This window comes from Coptis chinensis, chromosome 4, assembly GCF_015680905.1.
Source record: "Coptis chinensis isolate HL-2020 chromosome 4, ASM1568090v1, whole genome shotgun sequence".
NCBI lineage: Eukaryota > Viridiplantae > Streptophyta > Magnoliopsida > Ranunculales > Ranunculaceae > Coptis > Coptis chinensis.
In genome coordinates, this window is record NC_141459.1 from 26,844,934 (window position 1) to 26,865,596 (window position 20,663).

At 36.1% G+C, this 20,663-nt stretch overlaps 2 protein-coding genes across 3 annotated transcripts; one reads left to right on the top strand and one right to left on the bottom strand.

Annotated features, from left to right (window-relative positions):
• Positions 1-2,758: 2,758 nt before the first annotated feature.
• Positions 2,759-5,432, bottom strand: LOC147502957 (protein RER1B-like). 2 transcript variants are annotated; one of them, XM_086607766.1, is made up of 5 exons: positions 5,239-5,432; positions 5,099-5,151; positions 4,225-4,601; positions 3,203-3,383; positions 2,759-3,053 (listed from the first exon to the last, which is right to left on the bottom strand). In XM_086607766.1, exons 3-5 carry the CDS (start codon positions 4,578-4,580, stop codon positions 3,000-3,002), a joined length of 591 nt encoding a protein of 196 aa, XP_086463892.1. In that variant the 5' UTR covers positions 4,581-4,601; positions 5,099-5,151; positions 5,239-5,432; the 3' UTR covers positions 2,759-2,999. The 2 variants fall into 2 exon arrangements, with proteins under 2 accessions (XP_086463892.1, XP_086463893.1); XM_086607767.1 differs by having other exon boundaries at positions 4,225-4,598; positions 5,239-5,406.
• A 9,249-nt stretch (positions 5,433-14,681) lies between these two features.
• On the top strand, positions 14,682-20,223 carry LOC147502958 (gamma carbonic anhydrase 1). The gene is made up of 5 exons (XM_086607768.1): positions 14,682-15,127; positions 16,076-16,219; positions 18,428-18,553; positions 18,701-18,852; positions 19,585-20,223. Exons 1-5 carry the CDS (start codon positions 15,013-15,015, stop codon positions 19,861-19,863), a joined length of 816 nt encoding a protein of 271 aa, XP_086463894.1. The 5' UTR covers positions 14,682-15,012; the 3' UTR covers positions 19,864-20,223.
• Positions 20,224-20,663: the final 440 nt, after the last annotated feature.

Sequence of the window (20,663 nt, forward strand, 5' to 3'; positions counted from 1 at the left end):
TTGCTTGGTAGTATGTAGTTGCCTGTTTGTTTTTTCACCTCTAATTGTTTAGATGAAAAACTCTGGTACTGCTTCCCATGTAATTATGGAAAGTCGAATTGAGTTGTACATGTTTAACATTGAAATTATTATTAGGTTTGTGTGTTTTGTTGAATGATGCACTGCGTAATCCATTAAAAGTTTTGTTAGGGGAATTCGGCTCTGGAGTATCTTTAAAAAAATATGTAGACGTGCAATTAAAGTCTTTTAGTCTGAGGGCTTGAGAAATTTATGAAGGCAAGATGTGAATGTGCTTTTGCTTTCTGAGCGTATGAAGTTTTTTCGAAATGCTATACGTCCAATAGTTCAGTTGGTGCATTGGAAGAAACCAAGTCCAACGGGTTCTGCGGTAGCAGGTTTCATTTTAATCTTAAAAGATCCACAAGATTTTATTTTCGTAGTTTTGTTACTTTTGTAGAATAGTTTTTTCCTTCTCAAATTTGCTCGGGTAGTGGATTCGTAGAATGGTATTTTCAGTTTGAATTTGTTGATGTAAGAGAGTTTACCGGTACAAGGTAATGGCTTTGCCTAGATTATCAAGCTACCAAATCCGAGCTTCTTTCCAAGTAGTAGTCTCCATTTCGTTTAGGTCTTTTTTATTGCCTCGCTCTTTCATCATTAATTTCGTGGAGTTTTTATCTTAAATCAACTTGTATTCTGGACTTTTGGAGTATGGATTGAATAAACCGGATTTATTTCATAGTTCATACTTCATAGTTCTTACTGGAGTTCTGAGTGCTTAGTTCTTGTGATATGAACTGAGTTTGGTTGGTCCGCACTTGATATTATATCTCCTTTCATTTTCCCTTTATTAACGAACGCCAGTAGTATTATATCAAGCGTGATGAGCATTTCAATTTCCTCGAACGGTAGAAGTAGAAACGATGGAGCCAATGTGCTCAGATTAAATTCATCTATCAAAGAACTTAAATGCTCCGTTAAAAAGAAGTCGAATTGTTGCACTAGCATTCCTCTATAAATTGCAATACACACTCCATGTTCCAGTCAAGCTTTCAGAAGTCTACTCCTTGAGCAACACAAGTGGAAAAATCTATTCAGTTTCTTGACGATTCCCCTGGGAACCATTGTTAGGCTCCTGCGCAATCAATCACACCCAACAGTGATAGGTTCCTTGAACAATTTGCACACAAGCGTTGAGAATATTGAAGATCTGCGCTAATGGTAATTTTTGTTTTACAAAATTTTAGACTCCAGTTTAAGCGGATTACGTTAGTCACACTACTTTTGCCTACTAGAGTCCAGTGCTCGTGTCTTCGAACACGAGTATAATGGCTTGGCTTGAAGCTGGGAAGTGGTATCTGTTGAACTTGCTGCGGGAGATTCTCGCTGATCCATCGCAAAGTAGGTTAGCTGGCCTCTTACCACATTGTAATCTTAATGTTGAAGTCCAAATTATCTTTTGATGCTTTCTTCAGTTAGCTAAATAAGCATGAAGAAACGTAGAATCCAACTCTCCGGCATCAATTGATCACTAACCAGTGGCAGTAAAAGGGGGGTTGTTGTTTCTGCAATCTGCTATGAGCAACTTGGCTATTGGAACAAGGCCAATATATTCCACGATTTAGAATATTTAGTCTTTACCATCCCTTTCCCCGAGTCTGCCCAGTCTACACTGTAAGTCAGGATCTGGGATTGCGATCAAAGAAGTCACTCAGCCAAGATCCCTCCAGGCTGTGTGCGTTTAAATTATGACCAACCACATTCCAACTGCAAGAAAAGTTACACTTGAGAAAATGTATCCATCTCTACGAGTTGCAATCAAGCGTTTTTCCTTGCTAAACTGTATGCATCCAACTTGCAGAAGATTGCTGAACAGTTTATCGAGGGCGTTGAATCCAGTCAGAAGAGGGAACTGTAGTATTGGCATTCATACTGTGCAAGTCATTTTATGATTTGAATTCTTTTGATGACATACTGTACAACATTAGAGAGCATATACATCGCACCTACGCGGTTTGGATGCCCACTCGGATGTAAGAGACTATACATGTAACAAATTTAAATGTTGACTTTGAGAAACACATGGCTATCGATCTTTTGAGCATTTCATAAGCTAAAAGTGTCGAGGAAGAAATGTATGTGCTTCTTTAACCTTCTTTTTTCTTTTATGTTCCGACTCCTACTGTCAGTGTCCCCTCCCCAATACTCGCGTTCAAGTTCAGTCCATTTCACCATATGCAGGTGACTGAAACATTCATGCATTTGAGCATTTCCCATCTTGAAAGCTTGTTCACAAGTAATACACTTCTAAAACCGAACAAAATCAATACAACTACCAAACCAGAAAAACTTGGGTGCCCTCGGCCATTAGTAGGTTTTTAAAGAAAAGCTCTGCAGCAGAAACTTCCAAAATACAATCATATATAGAGCCTGGATTGAGAGGAACAAATAATCACATTTTTCATCACTCGATGTGAGATGAGGCAATCACCAAACTCCACTAGTCTCAAGACCAGGAAAAGCTTGAGTGCCCTCGGCCAGTAGGATTTAAAGAAAAGCTTTCCAGCAGAAACTTCCAAAAATACAATTAAATACAGAGCCTGAATTGAGAATGAAAAACAATCATATTTTGAAACACTCTCGATGTGAGATGAGACAATCACCAAACTCCACTAGTCTTAAGACTCCATGACCTTAACAGTAAGACAGCGAACAAGTACAGAGTACATAAAGTGATGCAGAAACATTACTTACAGACTAGGGGAAGAAGAAAAAATCTTTCACTATAAAAATGTAATCCCAAGCTCCATTCTCGTCTTACATTGCAACATTTGCTGGCCTAAGAAAAACCTAAAGGTTTAAAATAACATCCCTGTGTCAAAGTACTACAATCCCATACAGACAAGGAAATATATCTTCGAAGACCTAAAATGTGAAACAATTGTAAGGCTCAGGTGTCTCCATTTCTTCAGATCATCCTAGAGCCAAGCTCCAATGCTTCAATCCCTTGATAAGCCACTGCTACTAGCTGAAGACTTCTTCCCCGTATACTTCTGTCAGAATAAAGGAGAGCATTACAACAAATGATACAGGATTAAAATAAACTTAATATAATCCTCCTGCTAAGAAGAGGAATAAATTCGGTGTTCCTTGTTGCTGCCGCAATAGAGGTAGTCCTTTAGCAGAAAAAATTGTATCTCACCTGCTTCCCAAAGCTGAATGGGATATATTTGTATTTCATCATGTGTAGGATCTGACGCTTCATTGTGAGGACAAATAGAACAATCCAGTAACACAGCAAGATAGGCCAGAAGACAGGCACATCAAACATTGAGAAGAACGTCATAAGAAATGCTACACAGAAGGCCTTTGTGATTGCATACCTATACCAACAAAAAAGTAACACACATTCAAAAACCAGCAAAGCATTAGAAGTTTGTCATGCGTACAAATAGAGCAACGCAATATAGGCCATGAGACAAGAACGTCCAATATGGAGAAAACCTATTAGAATATGAAGAATCTGTGGGAAACTACTAGCCACATTTTCTGATTATCCTATTAGAATACCTAGCATGGAGCATATATTTCTCATTAATGGGAAACACCTACCAGAAAAATCCAGAACGCTTACCACCATGATCCCTTCTTTCTTTTAAAATGATGAATATAAAATCTAGAAAGCAACATAGCGCAAGGATATCAACAAATAATTCACTATATCCTTCTATGGGAAAATCTATGACAGTAACTATTCAACATTAAGGCTTTCCATAGAAAATTGCAGCACAACAAATTAAAAATACACCACACAGTCAAACAATAAAAGTTCAGTTGGTATTGTTTAATTAAAATATGACTAGGCAAACTTTTTCATTAATACTATGCAAGTCAAGGGGATGTAAAAGGATGCAAAATGTCCCAAGATTGGAACATATAGTTAGTAATAATAATAATATGCTTCTTTATCCAAAACCATAAGCAAAAGAGTGTGATTCTGTACGAAAAGCTCCACAAAAGAAAGAGAGACAAACATGAAACAGAATCATAAAGGTCATTATAAAACAGAAACTCACAATTTTTAAGACCGACCCCTGTCAGTGGGGGAAACCTTATCTAATTCAGTTGAAGTATAAATGCTTGAAGGAGTTGCATCTACTAGTTTGCTTATCAATACATAACAAACAACGTACTGTAGAAGACAATAAAGACACATATACATACCAGAACTTAAACTCGGGAAGACGACGAATGAAAGGCTTGAATTCATCAGAACCCTTGGTTGGCAAATTAGCCCCATCCAGTGCCTCTAACTCAGGGTCAACCTTTGGTGAAAGGAATCCAATCAAGAGATTTAATATGTAAATGCCCAGACCATAAGAAACAACGTAAAACCCTTGAACGAAGTAAACACGGAGAACATAAATGAATGCAGCAACTAGAGTTCCTATCCATCTCTCGACTGCATGAGGAGTAGATCTATCAAGATAATACTGAAATTTCCTCGAGAAATCGTCTCTCCACTTTGCAATTGGTGAAACAGTAGACGCAGCATCACCCCCAATTCCTCCTCCTTCCATCAAATTACGCTCTTAAATCTCCTAAAAGAAAATATCAAGTGTCACCGATTCAGCAAGTAATTATCTAATAAATTAGTAAATGCTAAAACGGTGGTCAAATGCACAGCATTGGTTATGTACCGCAATGCACGACAACTTAGATATCTTCCAGACTTTTGTTAATCGTGCATTGCACTTCTAAACATAAACATCTCAATAGATGCTAGTAGCAGTTAACCGCATATCATTGACTAAAACATCTCAATAGACATCACCAACCAACCAACCAACGTTATGGTCCTTTCCTTAACTTTGCATTACACTAGAAAAACCAATGCTTTATACTGTGTCGTAAATCAACAAAAACGTAACTAATAGTAGAGCATGTGGCAGTCAACTGCATTGACTTATGTATCAATTTTTTTTTTTAATTTCAAATTTTCAATATAATTGTATCTTTCACAGGCATACCCAAACTCGAAATTTGTGAAATCTTGAATAACAAAAACTAAAGTTGAAGTTTAAAAAAAAAATATTACCTAGCTGAAAAGTGTTGTAGATCTCAGATAAAGAAACAAGTCCAAATATAGATCTGAAATGGAAATGAATTTAACAAAGTCAGACAAGATTATTAGAGTATATATACAAAAAATAAAATAAGAAATAAGAACAGACGGACCTGAAAATATGGCTCCGAAGAAGAATCAATTAATTAATTTAGGTTGAAAGGGAGGAGGAAATAATAGGTGCTGCATGGAAAACACGCCGAAAACGACAGGAATTTATTTTCTTTTGTTTCTCTCTGGACTCTAATTAGAGTTGAAAATTGAAATACGCAAGACGAGATAGATGAATGGATACACGTGTTTGGTTAAATACTATTAAAATGACGCTTTTGCCATTTTATGTAGGGAGGAGTTTGTTTTGATGTGAGGGGTGATTATGGGAATGGAAGTTCAAATGGACGGCTGGATATTCTCTCTAGATACTCTGCCTAATACAAAACCCACCCCTGGACGGGTCGGTTATGGGAAGGGAATGATATTCATATTTCAATTCTTATTTTCTTTTGTTGTTTAGAGCATCTCTCCAATGGGGAGTGTAAACCGTATAGAGTGGAAAATTTACATTCCAATTGTCAAAAAATTCTATCCAATAAGGTGCTAAACTGTAGATAATAGACTATTAGTTGATAGAGATGATGGAGAATTCCTCATCTCGCTATCAGTTGATAAATAGCCCGGGCAATACTTGAATACACGTCCCCTTAACAAAAAAAATGTTCGGACGTCACTTGGAGTGTCGTCCCTATCTATTTCTAAAGTCATAATTTAAAAAAAATTAACTCATACAACACTTGAAGTAACGTTCCTCTTTAAATAGTGTCATCCGAGTTTAAAATTGAATTTTTTTACACTTCTCCGTTGGAAACAATAGAGAGTGGATATTTATGGATTATACAATAACTTACAATTGGAATTGTAAAATCGGTTAGCAAAAAAAAAATATAAAATCCTAATGGCACCTAGGTGGAGCCTATGTGGAGGTGTAATTTTACCCCCCTCCCATTGGAGATGCCCTTACACATAAAGATATACACATTGTGGTAGACCGTAGACCTGCCAACCAAACAAGTCACTCAACAAGTCTATATTTCAAAAAAAAAAAAAAAAATAAAAAATAGTAACAATTTTGTTTTGGGTTTCGCAATTAATCCCAGTATCTCTCTAAATAATTAAACTCACAAATACTTCAAATGTCACAAAAATTGTATTTTTATTAGAAGCATTAGAAAATTGAAAACTAACACATAATCTTATATTCTCTATATCACCATGGAATTTAAAGATGAATAGATCATTAAGCATTTAAGGACAAACATATAAAACTAGTACACCGAAGTGCGGTGACGAATTAGTGAAGATTAGTGGAGAATGAACTTGAAGAAAAAACAAAATTTAGGATTTTTTGTTTAATCTAAACAAAAATAAATCAAATGGGGTTTCAAAAAGAATAGTGAAAATTTCTTTTTACAAACTTTTAAAGAAAATCAAGAAGATGAGGAAGAAAGAAGAGAGAGAAAGTAACCCTAATATAGAACAATACCAAATTTTGAAGGTAATCAAATCTTCGTTGAAAATATATAAACTGGTTATAAAAATGGTGAAACTACGAAAATGCCCTTGTGACGTAGAAAATAGTTCAATCACCCTCATTTTTTTTAAAGTAAGATTTGTGTGTTGCACGTTAAAATGGAAAATTAAAAAGGAAAATAAATTATTATTGAAAAAGTGTTGTAAAACATCGAAACTTTGCGATTTCTACCGGTTTTTCAAATACGATACACCAATATTCCACGAAAAATGTCGTGGTTAAGGTTTACTATGTAAGAGTGGGTTGTTTAAGTAAATTAAAATGAAAAGTTATTTTGCTGATGTTGAACATGTAGCAAAATTTGTGTATGTGTGAGCCTTCGTTTTTTCAGTTGTGGGTTATGGGAATTTGCTAGTGTTTCATATTTAGGTCGCCCAATAGTACTATTTTGCTTGAATATACATTGGGCCTTTATAATTAGGGAAGGGTTCCAGGGACATATAGTGTCACAAAAATCAATTTTTTATTGCAAAAAACATAAAATTGAAAGCTAACACAGAATTTTATATTCTCTAGAACATTATGGAATTTTAAGATGAATAGATCTTTAAAAGATGACAAACGTATAAAATCAACCCTAATAATTATCTGTCTAATAAAAAAGGACATTGTGGGCCCCCCAAAAGCAACCTTAACTTTTGGATCTAACTTATGACATGGTTAGATATTTTCAAATGACCTGAAATTTTGTGGAGATGATCTATATCATATCCACAAAAAATTAGGTTTGAATTTATTTTCTAAGTGAAGTTTTAATTTACGTACTTATTTTAAGTTTAAAAAGTACGTACTTCTAAGAGAACGGGACTATATATATATATCAGGCCGGCTAGGTAGATAGCCAAAAATGAAACAACCATCTTATAGGCGAAATCAAACCGTTTGATATTTTTAGAAATTTGTACATCTAAACACCGAAATATCAAAATCGATATAATACGAAGGGTTTTCTCTCTCCTATTTTCTCTCCAATTTGCTCCGGATCCAAACCAACACCTCCAACACAAAATCAAATGACGAATCTAGAGCTCCGACTACTTGCACTATAGTTCTAATTGAAATGACAACAAGTAAGTTCGAATTGAAGCAAAGGTATGTATATAGATCGAAATTGAATGAGGTAATATCACAAGGGAACTAGATGTAGCAAAATATTCAAAATTTAGCCCAAAGTAATCATGGATATATAGGTTATATTTAGTTCCGACTACTTGTGGTGGATGTAGGTCAACAATGTTGGAGTACTTATATATAAGCAAATTGTTGATTGTACCGCGAAAGGTTTCTCAACTCTCATGGCTATCAATGTCGAGTATGCTTTCCATCTTTCTTAACTAGCACACCGGCCCTCTCTTGAAAGCCTCTGGAATGGGAAGCATTGTTTTGATCTCTTCTGTTAGGGACTTGGGGGTGTGGTGGCTCATCAAGGTGTTTCGATTTATGGAGCGACTAAAGGTTTGTAACACTTGAAAAGCTTCAAAGTCACATATTGGAGGACAGTGTTTTAATTGAATCATATGTCTTGGTTTTAGGAGCTATAAATCACCTTACAAAGAATTTGGCATGTGAGTGGGCAAAAGACAATATCCGTAGTAATAGAGTTGCGCTATGGTATATAAGAATATCGATAGCAGATGATGTACAATTTTTCCCCCTTTTTCCTTCCTATTAACTTTATTAATTCCACATTTATGTTACTTCATTCTATGTTCCATATCATTGCGACAATACAACATAACTTATTCGGTAGGGAATTAATGAATATAAGAAACTAGTCGAGTGAATCTTAATTGGTGATAATCACCGGCAAGGATATATGTTAAATCATGATTCTGTTGGAGCTACATTGGGAAGTCTTAGATTACAAATAGCTTATATCATGAGTGCATGTAGGTAATGTAGCCCTGCAATTTTTTTCATAGTGCATGATAGCTGGTGTGAGTGTATGTTGGCAAGCCTTTATAAATACTCTCTCAATCATGTTTAGCTTTTGAATGTTACTCTGCCTCTATTTAAAGTATGTGAACTGCCAGTACCACATGGTGTTGAGTGTGGAAGGCATGTGAGGAGACAAACGTGATAATGTGTGTGGAGTAGTACGTGGACTGCTGTGGTGATGACTAATGTGTGGAGTAGTGGACTGATGTGGTGATGACTAGTGTGTTGTAATGACTGCTACTGCTGCCTTGTTGCCTACCTACTGCTGCTGGAAAGCAAGTGCTGATGTTGCCGCCTATTGCTGCTGCTGCTGGAAAGCAATTAGTTCATAGCTGATTTCCTTTTGCTACCACCTACTGCTGCTGAAAATAACATCTTTTTGTCTATCATTTCTTAGCCATTTCTACTTGGAAGCTTTGACACATTAACTTCTATTGTAGAAGAGGCAGCTGGATAAAAACAAAGTGCAGTGGAAAAGAATATCAGCTTAAACACTCTTCAACAATACTTCTCAGGGAGTCTTAAGGATGCTGCAAAAAGCATTGGGGGTGAGGCCATCTACCTTGTTTTTCTGTTAATTCTGATACTTCAAAGTTGAAACCGTTCCATGAGCTTCTATGTAGTTCTTAGAGAATAACAATATTGTTTAGTTGTTTGATCTTTAGGATGATGAAGTGAGATGGATATACAATTTCCTTTCTTACTAGTGAACTTCAATAACAGTATAAAGCTGTATTTTTCCAATTAATAGGAATTTCATGGTAGGCCTAGAAGATAAGACTTGAAAGGCAATTGACGTTGTATATGTTGAATTTGCAGTTTGCCCCACTAAAAGCATTATTTTTTGTAATAATTTTAATTATTTATATTTTGAATTAGAATCATATGGGCAAATGTTATGCATATTATATATGTTATTAGTTATATGTATTTGTCTAATACTTTATGTTGTAGATGGTATGATGTGTGGTGACACACAGAAGATTATATCATCAGTACCTTATAAATTATAAGTAAACGTTCACAACCTAGATGGATTTGGACAAACCATTGGTACGGTTGTAGTATAATCTGGTATTAGTCTATCTTGACTATAGGATTACACTAGTACACTTTGTGTGTATTGAACAAGATCAAGTGAAGTTGTTTCTCTTTATACTGACTATATAAGAGAACAAACACCTCTATTATTAATTTATTATGGATGGTTGTCTTCTTTATTCGGATATAATAACGAGCACTTACGTGCATTATACATTACTTTAAATTATCAATGAGTGAGATTCATTTGTGAATCAACAAACTCGATGGATTGGGTAATGACATTGTATGTAAGGTGTGTTGTTGATTATAGAAGAAATCCGTGTCCCGCAAGAAGTCGGGCTAATGATGTCCCCTTGAGGAGCTCATAAAGATTGTCATGTAAACCCTGCAAGTGGATTTGATCCGACATGACAATGAGGTTGAGTGATACTACTCAAGGACATAAGAAGTTGATTAATGTAGTTGTCAGTAACTTGACTTAATCAACGGGCATTCGATATCTTAAACACGAGGAGATCAACGAGCATATAATATGGGGCCCATAAACGCTGACACGTAATTTGGGATTAGGGCGGTAGTGCAACAATGACCTTTAGTGGAATAAGTCATTTGTTGACAAACTTAGGTTGTGTGTTATGGGCGAACATGGGAAGCCCAAGCCCGTCAGGAGGCCCAACCCTAATTTCTCCTCATGGTCCCTGTTGTAGCCTATAAAAATAAACCTCTTTCTCTGGCATTTTTTTTTCTTAGACATCACTCAAGCAAAAACAGATCAAAATCGGTTCTAAGGTTGTGAGAGAGAGAGAGACCAAGTGAGAAAGAAAAGGTTGGAAGATCATTGCCCACACAATGTCCGTTCTGTGCATAGGAATACAACAGAAGATCAAGAGGTTGCTGATTCTGGATTCTCAGAGTTATCACAGCTGATCTACATGTATGTTTTCCAATCAAAATCGTAAACACCATTAATTCCGCTGCGTATGGTTTTCACGGTTTATAGAAATTTACATTATAAAATAATGGTTCCTACAATTCGTACATGTATTGATCGCTCCAAGTAAGTTAGTGGAGATATAAGCTTTCACTGTATCATTTACGTTACAATACTTGGCCTTAACAAGGCTCCATCACAAACTTCACAGAAATTCCCATACTGAATAGCTCCTGACAGAGAAGCTTCACCTCATAAGGTACATTGACCTTTACAACATACTCGACAGAATCACACAACCTGCAGAATGGCCTTCTAATCTTGCCTCCACCAGCAACCGATCTTTGAATGACATTTAAAATATGCAAGAATTTTCCACAAATATGCATATGGGAGAAGTCACTGAGAGTGAAGAGGCGTTCATGCAAGTTGGCATTAGCTCCAGGGGCAAGAAGACAGTCACGTTCCATCTCACGGAACTTGACGCCACTAATAAACTATCAAACCCTATCATTTGGATTGTTTCTCGTGTACTTGGTAGCATGCCATTCTGAAGAAAAAACAATTATTCCCCAACATCCATGTATATGCAACAGAAGAGCTCTAAATAGAATCCAACAAGCAAAGAAATGCGTATACCACAGACTTAAGTCAATTATTGGTTAAGAATGATCATACAAACTCAAGGATGTATTAGCATTTAGCACCTAAAGTGCAATCACAAGCATATTAGCCACAATTACTTTTATCCAAAGTTTGTCCCCATGAGCTCCAAAATTTAGTTAGAAGGGTGTTACTGATATGACAATTATTAAATACAAAGTTAAAGGTCCCTCGACGTTCTTGAGGGATTAAACTCAGATCATTTTCAAGGTGTCTCCTAAAAGACAGTATACCAAGTCAACTACCATAGTAGCATTGAAAAGTTTTGCAGCAAAAGGGTGAAAACTCAAAGATTGTTGTAGTACATCATTTAGTAGTAATAGTACCCAATAATATGTTCATCTAGATCAAAGTACTCATGTCTCATGATATCTAAAAGTTTTTCCCATATGCAAAACAATCCCATGCTAGACATATCGTGGGCTAAATAAAATAAGCAAGCAAAAGTATTCAACAAATCATTCACAAACTTTTTTAGGATACACAAAGTCAAACCCAATCAGTCAAATAACACATGAATGAGCTTAAGAATAATGGGGGTTCAGCTATACCAATTTTGTTCTAAACTCCATTGTCTAACTTTAAAATAAGGTAGTGAATACATCAAACAATAAATCTTGACTTGTATAAGAGCGTGTGACCTCACATTCATAATAAATATTAGGTCGGTTAAATGAGGACCTAAGGATTAAAGGGTTCTAGAAGCAATAAAATAGAGCATATACCAACTTCCTAAAATCATAACATCCAAATGTATATCTAGAAATCTATACATTGGGAAACGGATCCCATTGGAGACATCATAGTTCTACTGAGTAAGTCTGCTTCCTGAGCAAGCAGTGGTGGATGTTTCATCTGACTATTCAACACATTTAAAAAATAAATAATCAAATAAAAAACAAAATCAAATAATTAAAGAACTAAAACATTAGTTCTTAAAGGATGATCATTTCTCAAAAAAACAAAACCCTAAGTTGTTTGATAACGAGTGATATACAATAAGAAATACCTCAATTAGCAAAACCCCTAAAAAATACCTTAATTGTTTGATAATCATAAAGAAAATTGAGTTGGAGTTCAGATCTGTTTTTCAACAAGTTGGAGTAGAAAATTTTGGGTTTTTTCTTTGGTGGGCTGATTTTGATGAATAGTGTATGAAAAATTGACGTTTTATTGCGAATTTGGAGGAGTACAAGCTCAAATTATTTGGTGGGGGGCTGAGTGAAAAGGTTGGTTGGAGGCATTGAGATTTGTTAATGAGAGAAATTCGATTTGTTTGGGAGAGAAAAAAATGAAAACTACCAATCTTCCCTTCTCTCATTTGCTGTGTTTTGTTTAGGCAAATCTGGGCCTTTGATCTAAGAGTGATCCAATGGATATATATTACTTGTTGTGACTTCATTCTAACATCACTAATAGTTACATAGTTTACAATTGATTAAGACACATTTGTTGTATGTATATGTGTTATTTTGTTAATACCTTTGGCTTGGATAAAAGCATCTCCGAGTAGATTTGTTTTGAACACAATTCTAACGATGTTTTCTTCTATATGCCAAGGACATGGGTGTAAGGGACATCTTATCAAGCATGTGATGTACACACAATCCACACACAGCGACTCCACCAAATCGACTCCAAGAACACGAGCACTCGCTCACTCGTCATTCGACTCCATCTCATGATATCATCACCCACTACTTTCATCATTGTTAGCATTAGTATTAGGCCGACCTCCACCCGCCGTAATACCCAAATCATTACAACTATTTACCGTAATTATAGTATGTGTTCTTACCATCATTACGCCATATGCTAGCTCAAACAAGCTGACACCTAGAGCTACTACACATGTGTTCATCTTAACCGCACATTTGTCTATACCACCACACGTGTACTACCAGATGTATACCCTCAATGTCTATAAAAGCCACCTTCATAACTACGTTGGCTTGATTCCAGCACACTTGATTCTAGTCTCACTTACATAATAATGTTGAATACGTAGATATATTTTTATTCACGAAGAACAACCATTTCCACTAACCAAAACCATCCCCTTTCTTCATTCTAAGTTAGAGCTAAGTCTTATATCATTGGTGTAACGTCCTATTAATCTCGTAAGATAAAATATTATAAATTTACAATTGGTGTCAAAGATATATATTTTCATGGTACTTGACATGCACTCCATAATAATCAAGTGAGCGGAGCGAACGTTCTGGGCAGAGGGGGAGTATGTGGCAAAAATGTTGTTTGGTAAGTTTCTATGATTTGTCTGTCTGTCCTTAATCTCTCCACACTTGCTCAAAATTTCTCTCTCGCTCCCCTCCATCTCTCTCGCTCAGCTCTACTATGCTTCATCCTTCTCTCTCATCTCTCTCTGCTAAAACCCACTATTATCTCTCACTCACCGTTATACTCAATTTAATATTTTTTGCTTTTCATATACCATTCAAAATACCCATCTTCAAAACACATTTAAATCGAAATCCAAACAACCCCTTTATATTTCAACAAGTTTTAAGTAGAATTCGGGTTAGAACTTCACTTGAATAAACAAAATAGAAAAGTTCGGTTGTGGTGGATGAATTTCAAGTTGGTGAAGATGCTATTGTTTTTTATATATTCCAGCAAAAAGTTTCTTCTTTGGTTTATTTTACTGGGATTTTAGGAGTTGTTATGTTTGCACTTGATGTTTTGTGGATTGATTCTTTATTTGGCTTTTATTGATTCTCTTTATGAGATTTCAAATTGCCATAGTGAGGCAAGTTTTTCCATTTTGGCATTCCACAGTTTTTTTCTTAGTTACACTGTAATTCATTGAGTATAAACATGCCAAGTAGAAGTTAGAAGAATAACTTTATTAACCCCCAATTTAAGAATATAGTATGCTAATTTTTTTTATGGAACCACAAACTTGAATAAGTTGGAAGTTGAGTTGAGCATATCAAATTTTTTGTTTTATTTTAGTTAGTGTTAATGAAAATGCTTGTTGAGCTGATTTTGAGTGAACCGGGTATTAATTCTTCCTAATTGTTAATTTTGTTTTAATTTTGTTTTATCGAATATCTTGCTGCAGAGGTATCTCTATTTTCTTGCCACCGTTAATTTTGTCGAATAACCATAGCATATACGTAGGGGCTCCGCTTACTCCCCACCAAAGTCAGTTATTGCCCTCCTACCAAAGTGCAATCGATATTCGACACTTCTCATGTCCGCCTTGGGCATTTAGAATGTACATACCCACTAGGGCACGACAGGGGACATGTTAGGTTCGGGTTGGATATGGCTATATCTGAATCCGAACCCAAATCAAACTGAAATTTTCAACTTGAACCCGACCGACCCGATCGGATAACACTAAAAATTTAAAAAGGCTCAAAAATTATATCTCGAATCCGACCCCAACCTGAATGCATACACGGATATGAAAATCGACCCCAACCTTAACTATTCAGATTCGGGTGAAACCCGACCCCGATTCCCTGCCCTAATACCCACTCTCCAAAATCTCATTTCGATTCAACGCACACCTTATTCATAAAATAAACACGTGGCACAAATATGAGCACACAGATGAGAATCTGTTGAACTTGTGAACAATATAAGAAATTAAATAAAAGTCCCCAACAGTCCCTTTGTAAACAAACAGGTGCTCTTCTCACTTGTTCCATCTAAAATAAAACTAGGAAGCCCCTCATTTTTCTCGAATCTTGAGTGATGGGGACATTAGGGAAAGCGATCTACACGGTTGGATTCTGGATTCGTGAAACTGGTCAAGCTATTGATCGTCTCGGTTCCCGTCTTCAAGGCAATTACTATTTCCAAGAACAAAGTATGTATTTTTTTTTTGTATTTTGTTAATTGTTAAGCTAAGAAATATTGGGTCACTGGAATTTGATATAATGAATTGAGGACTGTGTTTATGTCATGGTATTTAGGTTCAATAGCTAATTTACTAGCAATACTGGGCAATTTTACTGTCATTGAGGAGATACATTTGTTCACTGTAATATGATTTCAAATTGAGATTAATAAAATATAATGTTCGTACTAGCATTGTGTAAGAGATTAAGTTGGTTGTTGTTTTGGTCACCCAAAGTGAAAAAGGCACTCAGGTATAGAGCAGTGGAAGCTTATCTGGGGGTTTTGGGGTTTGGAAGAGATTTTAAGTACATCGTGAATAGAAATGACTACTTCAGTTTGAATTTTTCAGTTGTTTCTTGTATCTATGGGTGAAGTTTTTCTCCAAAATTTCTTATACTTTTACAAAAGGAAAAGTTAGGTACTTCGTTATTTTGGAAGAAAGTTGTTTTACTGTTTTTATAGTATGCTATCAGCACCTTGACTAGAATACATACTAGGAAGCTGTTAGATTTGGCATCTTATTTGTACATTCCAGCGGTTTGTTAGTGCTGATTTTCTTGTTACTTGAGCCACATGCTTGTGATGAAAAAGAATGTTGCGTTGTCTGTACATGTCCAACTTAGAATATGTTCATGTTTTGTGGCACTTTTTGCTTCAGCATCTCTCACTTTTTCTGAGGGGAAAGAGGATATCTCCCGTAAGACTGATAGATAATACCTGGGTTGGTTTCCTCCTTCCTTGAGAGTTGCTGAACAACTAAAAGTGTGCAATGTAGATGGAAATACCTATGTACAGGACAAATTGGCAATACACTGACACTCCTCTTTATTTGTTCACCCTTTCATTTCTTTAATTTTTTTTTTTTTTTCCTTCCTAATATTTATCACCTTACTAACTCATTTTCATTTTATTCTAGTATCGAGGCATCGGACTCTCATGAACATATTTGACAAAGTCCCTGTTGTTGATAAGGATGCATTTGTTGCACCAAGTGCATCTATAATTGGAGATGTTCAAGTGGGCCGTTCATCCTCGATTTGGTATGGATGTGTTTTGAGAGGTAAGTTAGGTTGTCAGTAACATTTTTTTCATTTATTTTCTGGTGCACCATCTTTAGCTTTAACATCTCTTTTTCTTGAAAAAATTTGTTGCTTTTACTTGTTCTGGAATTTTATTGCAATTATCCAAATTTCCTGGTATGGAAACTGTGCACTAGGATATCTCATCCTACATAACCCCTTTGTATTTCTCTCTTGCATATTCATATAATAGGCGTACTTTTACAGTTTTACCGATCATGAATCAGATCAAGGTTCTGATATTGACAATTGTGAATTCCTCAAGAGGAGCACCATGGTCCATCACACAGTCTAGAGAGCACTCACCATCTCCAACATCAGTTGGAAAAAAATCCTCCCTCTTTTCATTATGAGTGTATATTGCTTGTTGGTCATGAAGCAGACCCAATTCCTCCCTTTCCCTGTTAGCGGTAACGACACCCTCAGGCGGTGCTTGAATTGGTCTAGGAAATGTTCATCAGCAAAACCATGAGGCCCATGTCGAATGCTTATAAATAAACACTTAATGCTCTGTTTGGTTCGCTGTAATGGGATGCATTTGCACCCATTTCCCACTAACTACCCATTTACTGGTGTTTGGCCCACTCATGCAAAGTGGCAGTTATAGCAATAAGTTGCACTCATGTGTGCCATATAAATAGGTGAGGAGTCATCTAGTTGCAGCAAAAAAAGGCGTGCAACTATTTGCAAGTTCTCCACAATTCCATCAATGTCAGTTACCAAAAAAAACTCCATCAATGTCATCTCGCACCAGCAACGAAAATAAAAGTTTAGGTTCATCTAAATTAATCTCCCCTCTATGAAGATCAAACTAATTCAAATCAACTAATTTTTTTGTATCTCCGACGAAATTAAACCAAAAATTGAAGTAAAACTAGATTTTTGAGATAGTTTTTTGGGATTTTGGGTTTTTTTTTTTCCAATTATTCTTGTGTTAGATGGGATCGGAAAATGAATTGCTTTACATTTACATGGTACTGTTAGAATTGCATGCTAATTCTAAAGTGGGTATTTGAAACTAATAAGATAATGTGAAAATCATATGGTTATTTAGTTATGTACAGTATTTGTGAAGATGACATAAGGTGCTTTGCACTACTTTTAGTCTCACCAAGCAGGTGAAGTGAAAAGTCATTGCAATTCATTGTCGTGCATTAAAATGCAAATGCACCTGTTTGCTATTTGCACTTGTTTGTATCGAACCAAACAGAGCATTAAGGATGCAACTTGCCAAAGGCACCTGTGTTCAAAGATTCCCTTCTTTCAGCTCCTCGTAAATCTCCACGGGACAAGTGTTTTTAAAGTGTCTCTAATGAACATCATATTTGAATGAGCAAAGAAGAAGAAGAAAACTGTTTACCTCTTTATAGATGCTATAGTGTCAAATAGGGAACCTTAGTTACTGCACCCAGTTTCATTGGACCAGCCATGAGCGCAATCGTACTTAAGAATGCTTGCCCACGCTTTAAGGGCACTTGTGTTTATGCGGATTAGGAGCAACCCTGTTTTAGCGTCAACTCTTTTCAAGCAGAAGGTGTTGGTGTGAGGATTTATATTAGGAATTTAGAACGTGTGGAAACATTCAGATAGTTTTCATTTTCTAGTTTAGCTAAGATATTTGTTGGCAATCAAATTATTTATGTATATAATGCTGAGGCGATCAAATAGTAATTGGTCATCTGGCTATGAATGATGAATTTGGAATTTGATATCTTTGTAAAACTTAGGCTCTTAAATCTAATCGTATAAATAAATTCTAATCTTCTATCCTTCCAAAGCTTCCACCACCAGTTTACATCTGGTTCAACTCTGAACTCCCAATATTGGGTGAATATTACCCAAAAGTAGGCTCAAATTCTGTGAATTGGATAGAATTTACCCATATTGGCGTCAAATTCCAGACTGAGTGCAAATTAAGACTTACTGAAAATTTTGAAATATAACAAAAAACACTAATCCAGAGCTGGTATGATTTTTTTTTCTTCTAATTTTCAGTAAATTATCGCAATTAGGTACAATATCCTTTTGTTAAATACCCACCCGCCGAAATGGCGACATCATGTGCAGAAATGTTGTAGGTCAAATCTGTTGCTTGAGATGAATTTCAATCTATATGTTATCTGAGTTCTACTATGATGCAATTAATTTTGCTTATTTTTCATGACAAAAAGTTTCTCTATAATGTGCAGGAGATGTGAACAGCATTAGTGTTGGGTCTGGAACTAATATACAGGATAACTCCCTCGTGCATGTAGCAAAATCTAATCTGAGTGGGAAGGTCTTGCCAACTATTATTGGAGACAATGTTACTGTAGGTAAGTGAATTATAGAATATAATCTGTTATCATGATATTTCTCCCCTTGTTAGTATTTTTTTTCCCCACGTTTTGGATTTTTTTTCTTGTGTAGCATGTTTGACTTGTGAAGAACTTGCACAGTGATTTAGAGTTTGTTCTGGACAGGTCATAGTGCTGTCTTACACGGTTGCACCGTTGAGGATGAGGCATTTGTTGGTATGGGAGCTACCCTGCTTGATGGAGTGGTTGTTGAGAAACATGGGATGGTTGCTGCTGGAGCTCTTGTGAGGCAGAATACAAGGATTCCAAGTGGAGAGGTTTGTCTGCAAGGCATATATACCTTTTTCTTCTATAATTGATTTGTATCCATCTTGTGTAGACTGATTGTATAATGTACCTGTTTGTATGCAATATGCTTTAAATGCTAGAGTTTACTTCTAACTTTGCACTAGTTGTTATCACAGATTCGCATTTGAAACATGCTGTTACCACTATCCACTCTCCTATAGAAAACGATATTAATAAAATAAGGAAATGGATATATAAGAAATGATATTCCCAACCTTATTCATGTCGATATTGTTACATGGCGTCATGGTCCAAGGTTGAACATGCTTGTTGCTATGTAAAGCAGCAAAGGTAATGCATTCCCAAGATCCTAAGAGTTAGAGAGAGGAACTAGAGGGGTGATAAGAAAAACGTCCCTAAGCTTAAAGTTGAAAAGGTTGCTAAGATTGTGTACATTCATACCAGAATTTTTCTTGTTTTCCACTTTTCTATTTTCCAACTAAATAGAAAGAACACAAGCTGGAAAAAGATCTAGTTCTCTGAGACAATCATTTAGAATTTGTTAGTGTGTGTTTATTTTGTACCAGCATTTGATATCATATGGAAGAACTACAAAAGTCGGTACTCAAGGTCCTGGGTAGACGTTCTCAACCTGGTTGAGCTGGTTCCAATCTTAATCGATTAACTGCTTTCCTGAAGATCTGTTTGCAATCACTAGGAACTCTGATACTCACGTATTCGAAATGTGTCTATTTTGACAGGTTTGGGGAGGTAATCCAGCAAAGTTATTGAGGAAGCTCACAGAAGAAGAGATAACATTCATTGCACAGTCTGCCACCAATTACTCCAACTTGGCTCAGGTCCATGGAGCTGAAAATGCCAAACCATTTGAGGAGATTGAGTTTGAGAAGGGTCTGCGCAAGAAGTTTGCCCGCCGAGATGAGGACTATGATTCAATGTTGGGCGTTGTTCGTGAAACACCTCCAGAACTGATACTTCCCGATAACATCCTACCAGATAAATCGGCCAAGGCTTCTTAGAATAGAAATTTCCTAAGGTGGAGAATCCTCCTTTAGAGGTCTGATGTTTCAAGGGATATCAGTTATTGTGTGCGGAACTATGGAATATGGATTCTTTTTGGTTTTCAATAATTTTTGTTGTTTAAAAGTGCTTGAGGTTCGATAATGGTATGGCATCTGATCTCCTCATTCACTGGTTCTCAGAAGTGCCAAGGTAGAAACTGTATTATGATTTTTGAGAGCACTGATGCTACATTGCAACAGGTACTCATGACCTTTTTATATCGTCTGTACCACACGACACTTGTTTTTGAAAAGTCTCCGTGATATGTATTGTTACATTTTGGTTGGAATCATGTGAAAAAGAATAAGTTCTCTCCATGACTACTCAATGATGTGTATGTTTCAGGTCTATATTTACGTTCTTTTGTAATGGAGTTTTGTAATGTGCTTGGACCTCGACAGTTAACATTATTACCGTTCTCCTACCCGAGTTTTAGAAATCTGTTTGCCCTTTTGATTGGAACCTGATAGAGTTAGCATTAGTTGGTTTACCATCAAGAACTTGTAAATGATACATGACTGACTTTAGTCACATTGAATTGCCTGGCAAGTCAAAGTTTGGTGGGCAAATCCTTCCAAATAAGCTAACCAAAGTCATCCCAGCTGAGCATTGTCTATTTACTCACCACTGCAATCATTTAGGTGAAAACTAGATTGCGCTCAATATTTCCTTTATTGTTCAAACAACGAGTGTTTACTGTCACTATTAAAGCTGGTATAAACAGTGTAATACTGTAATATATCCTGACTGTTCTTAC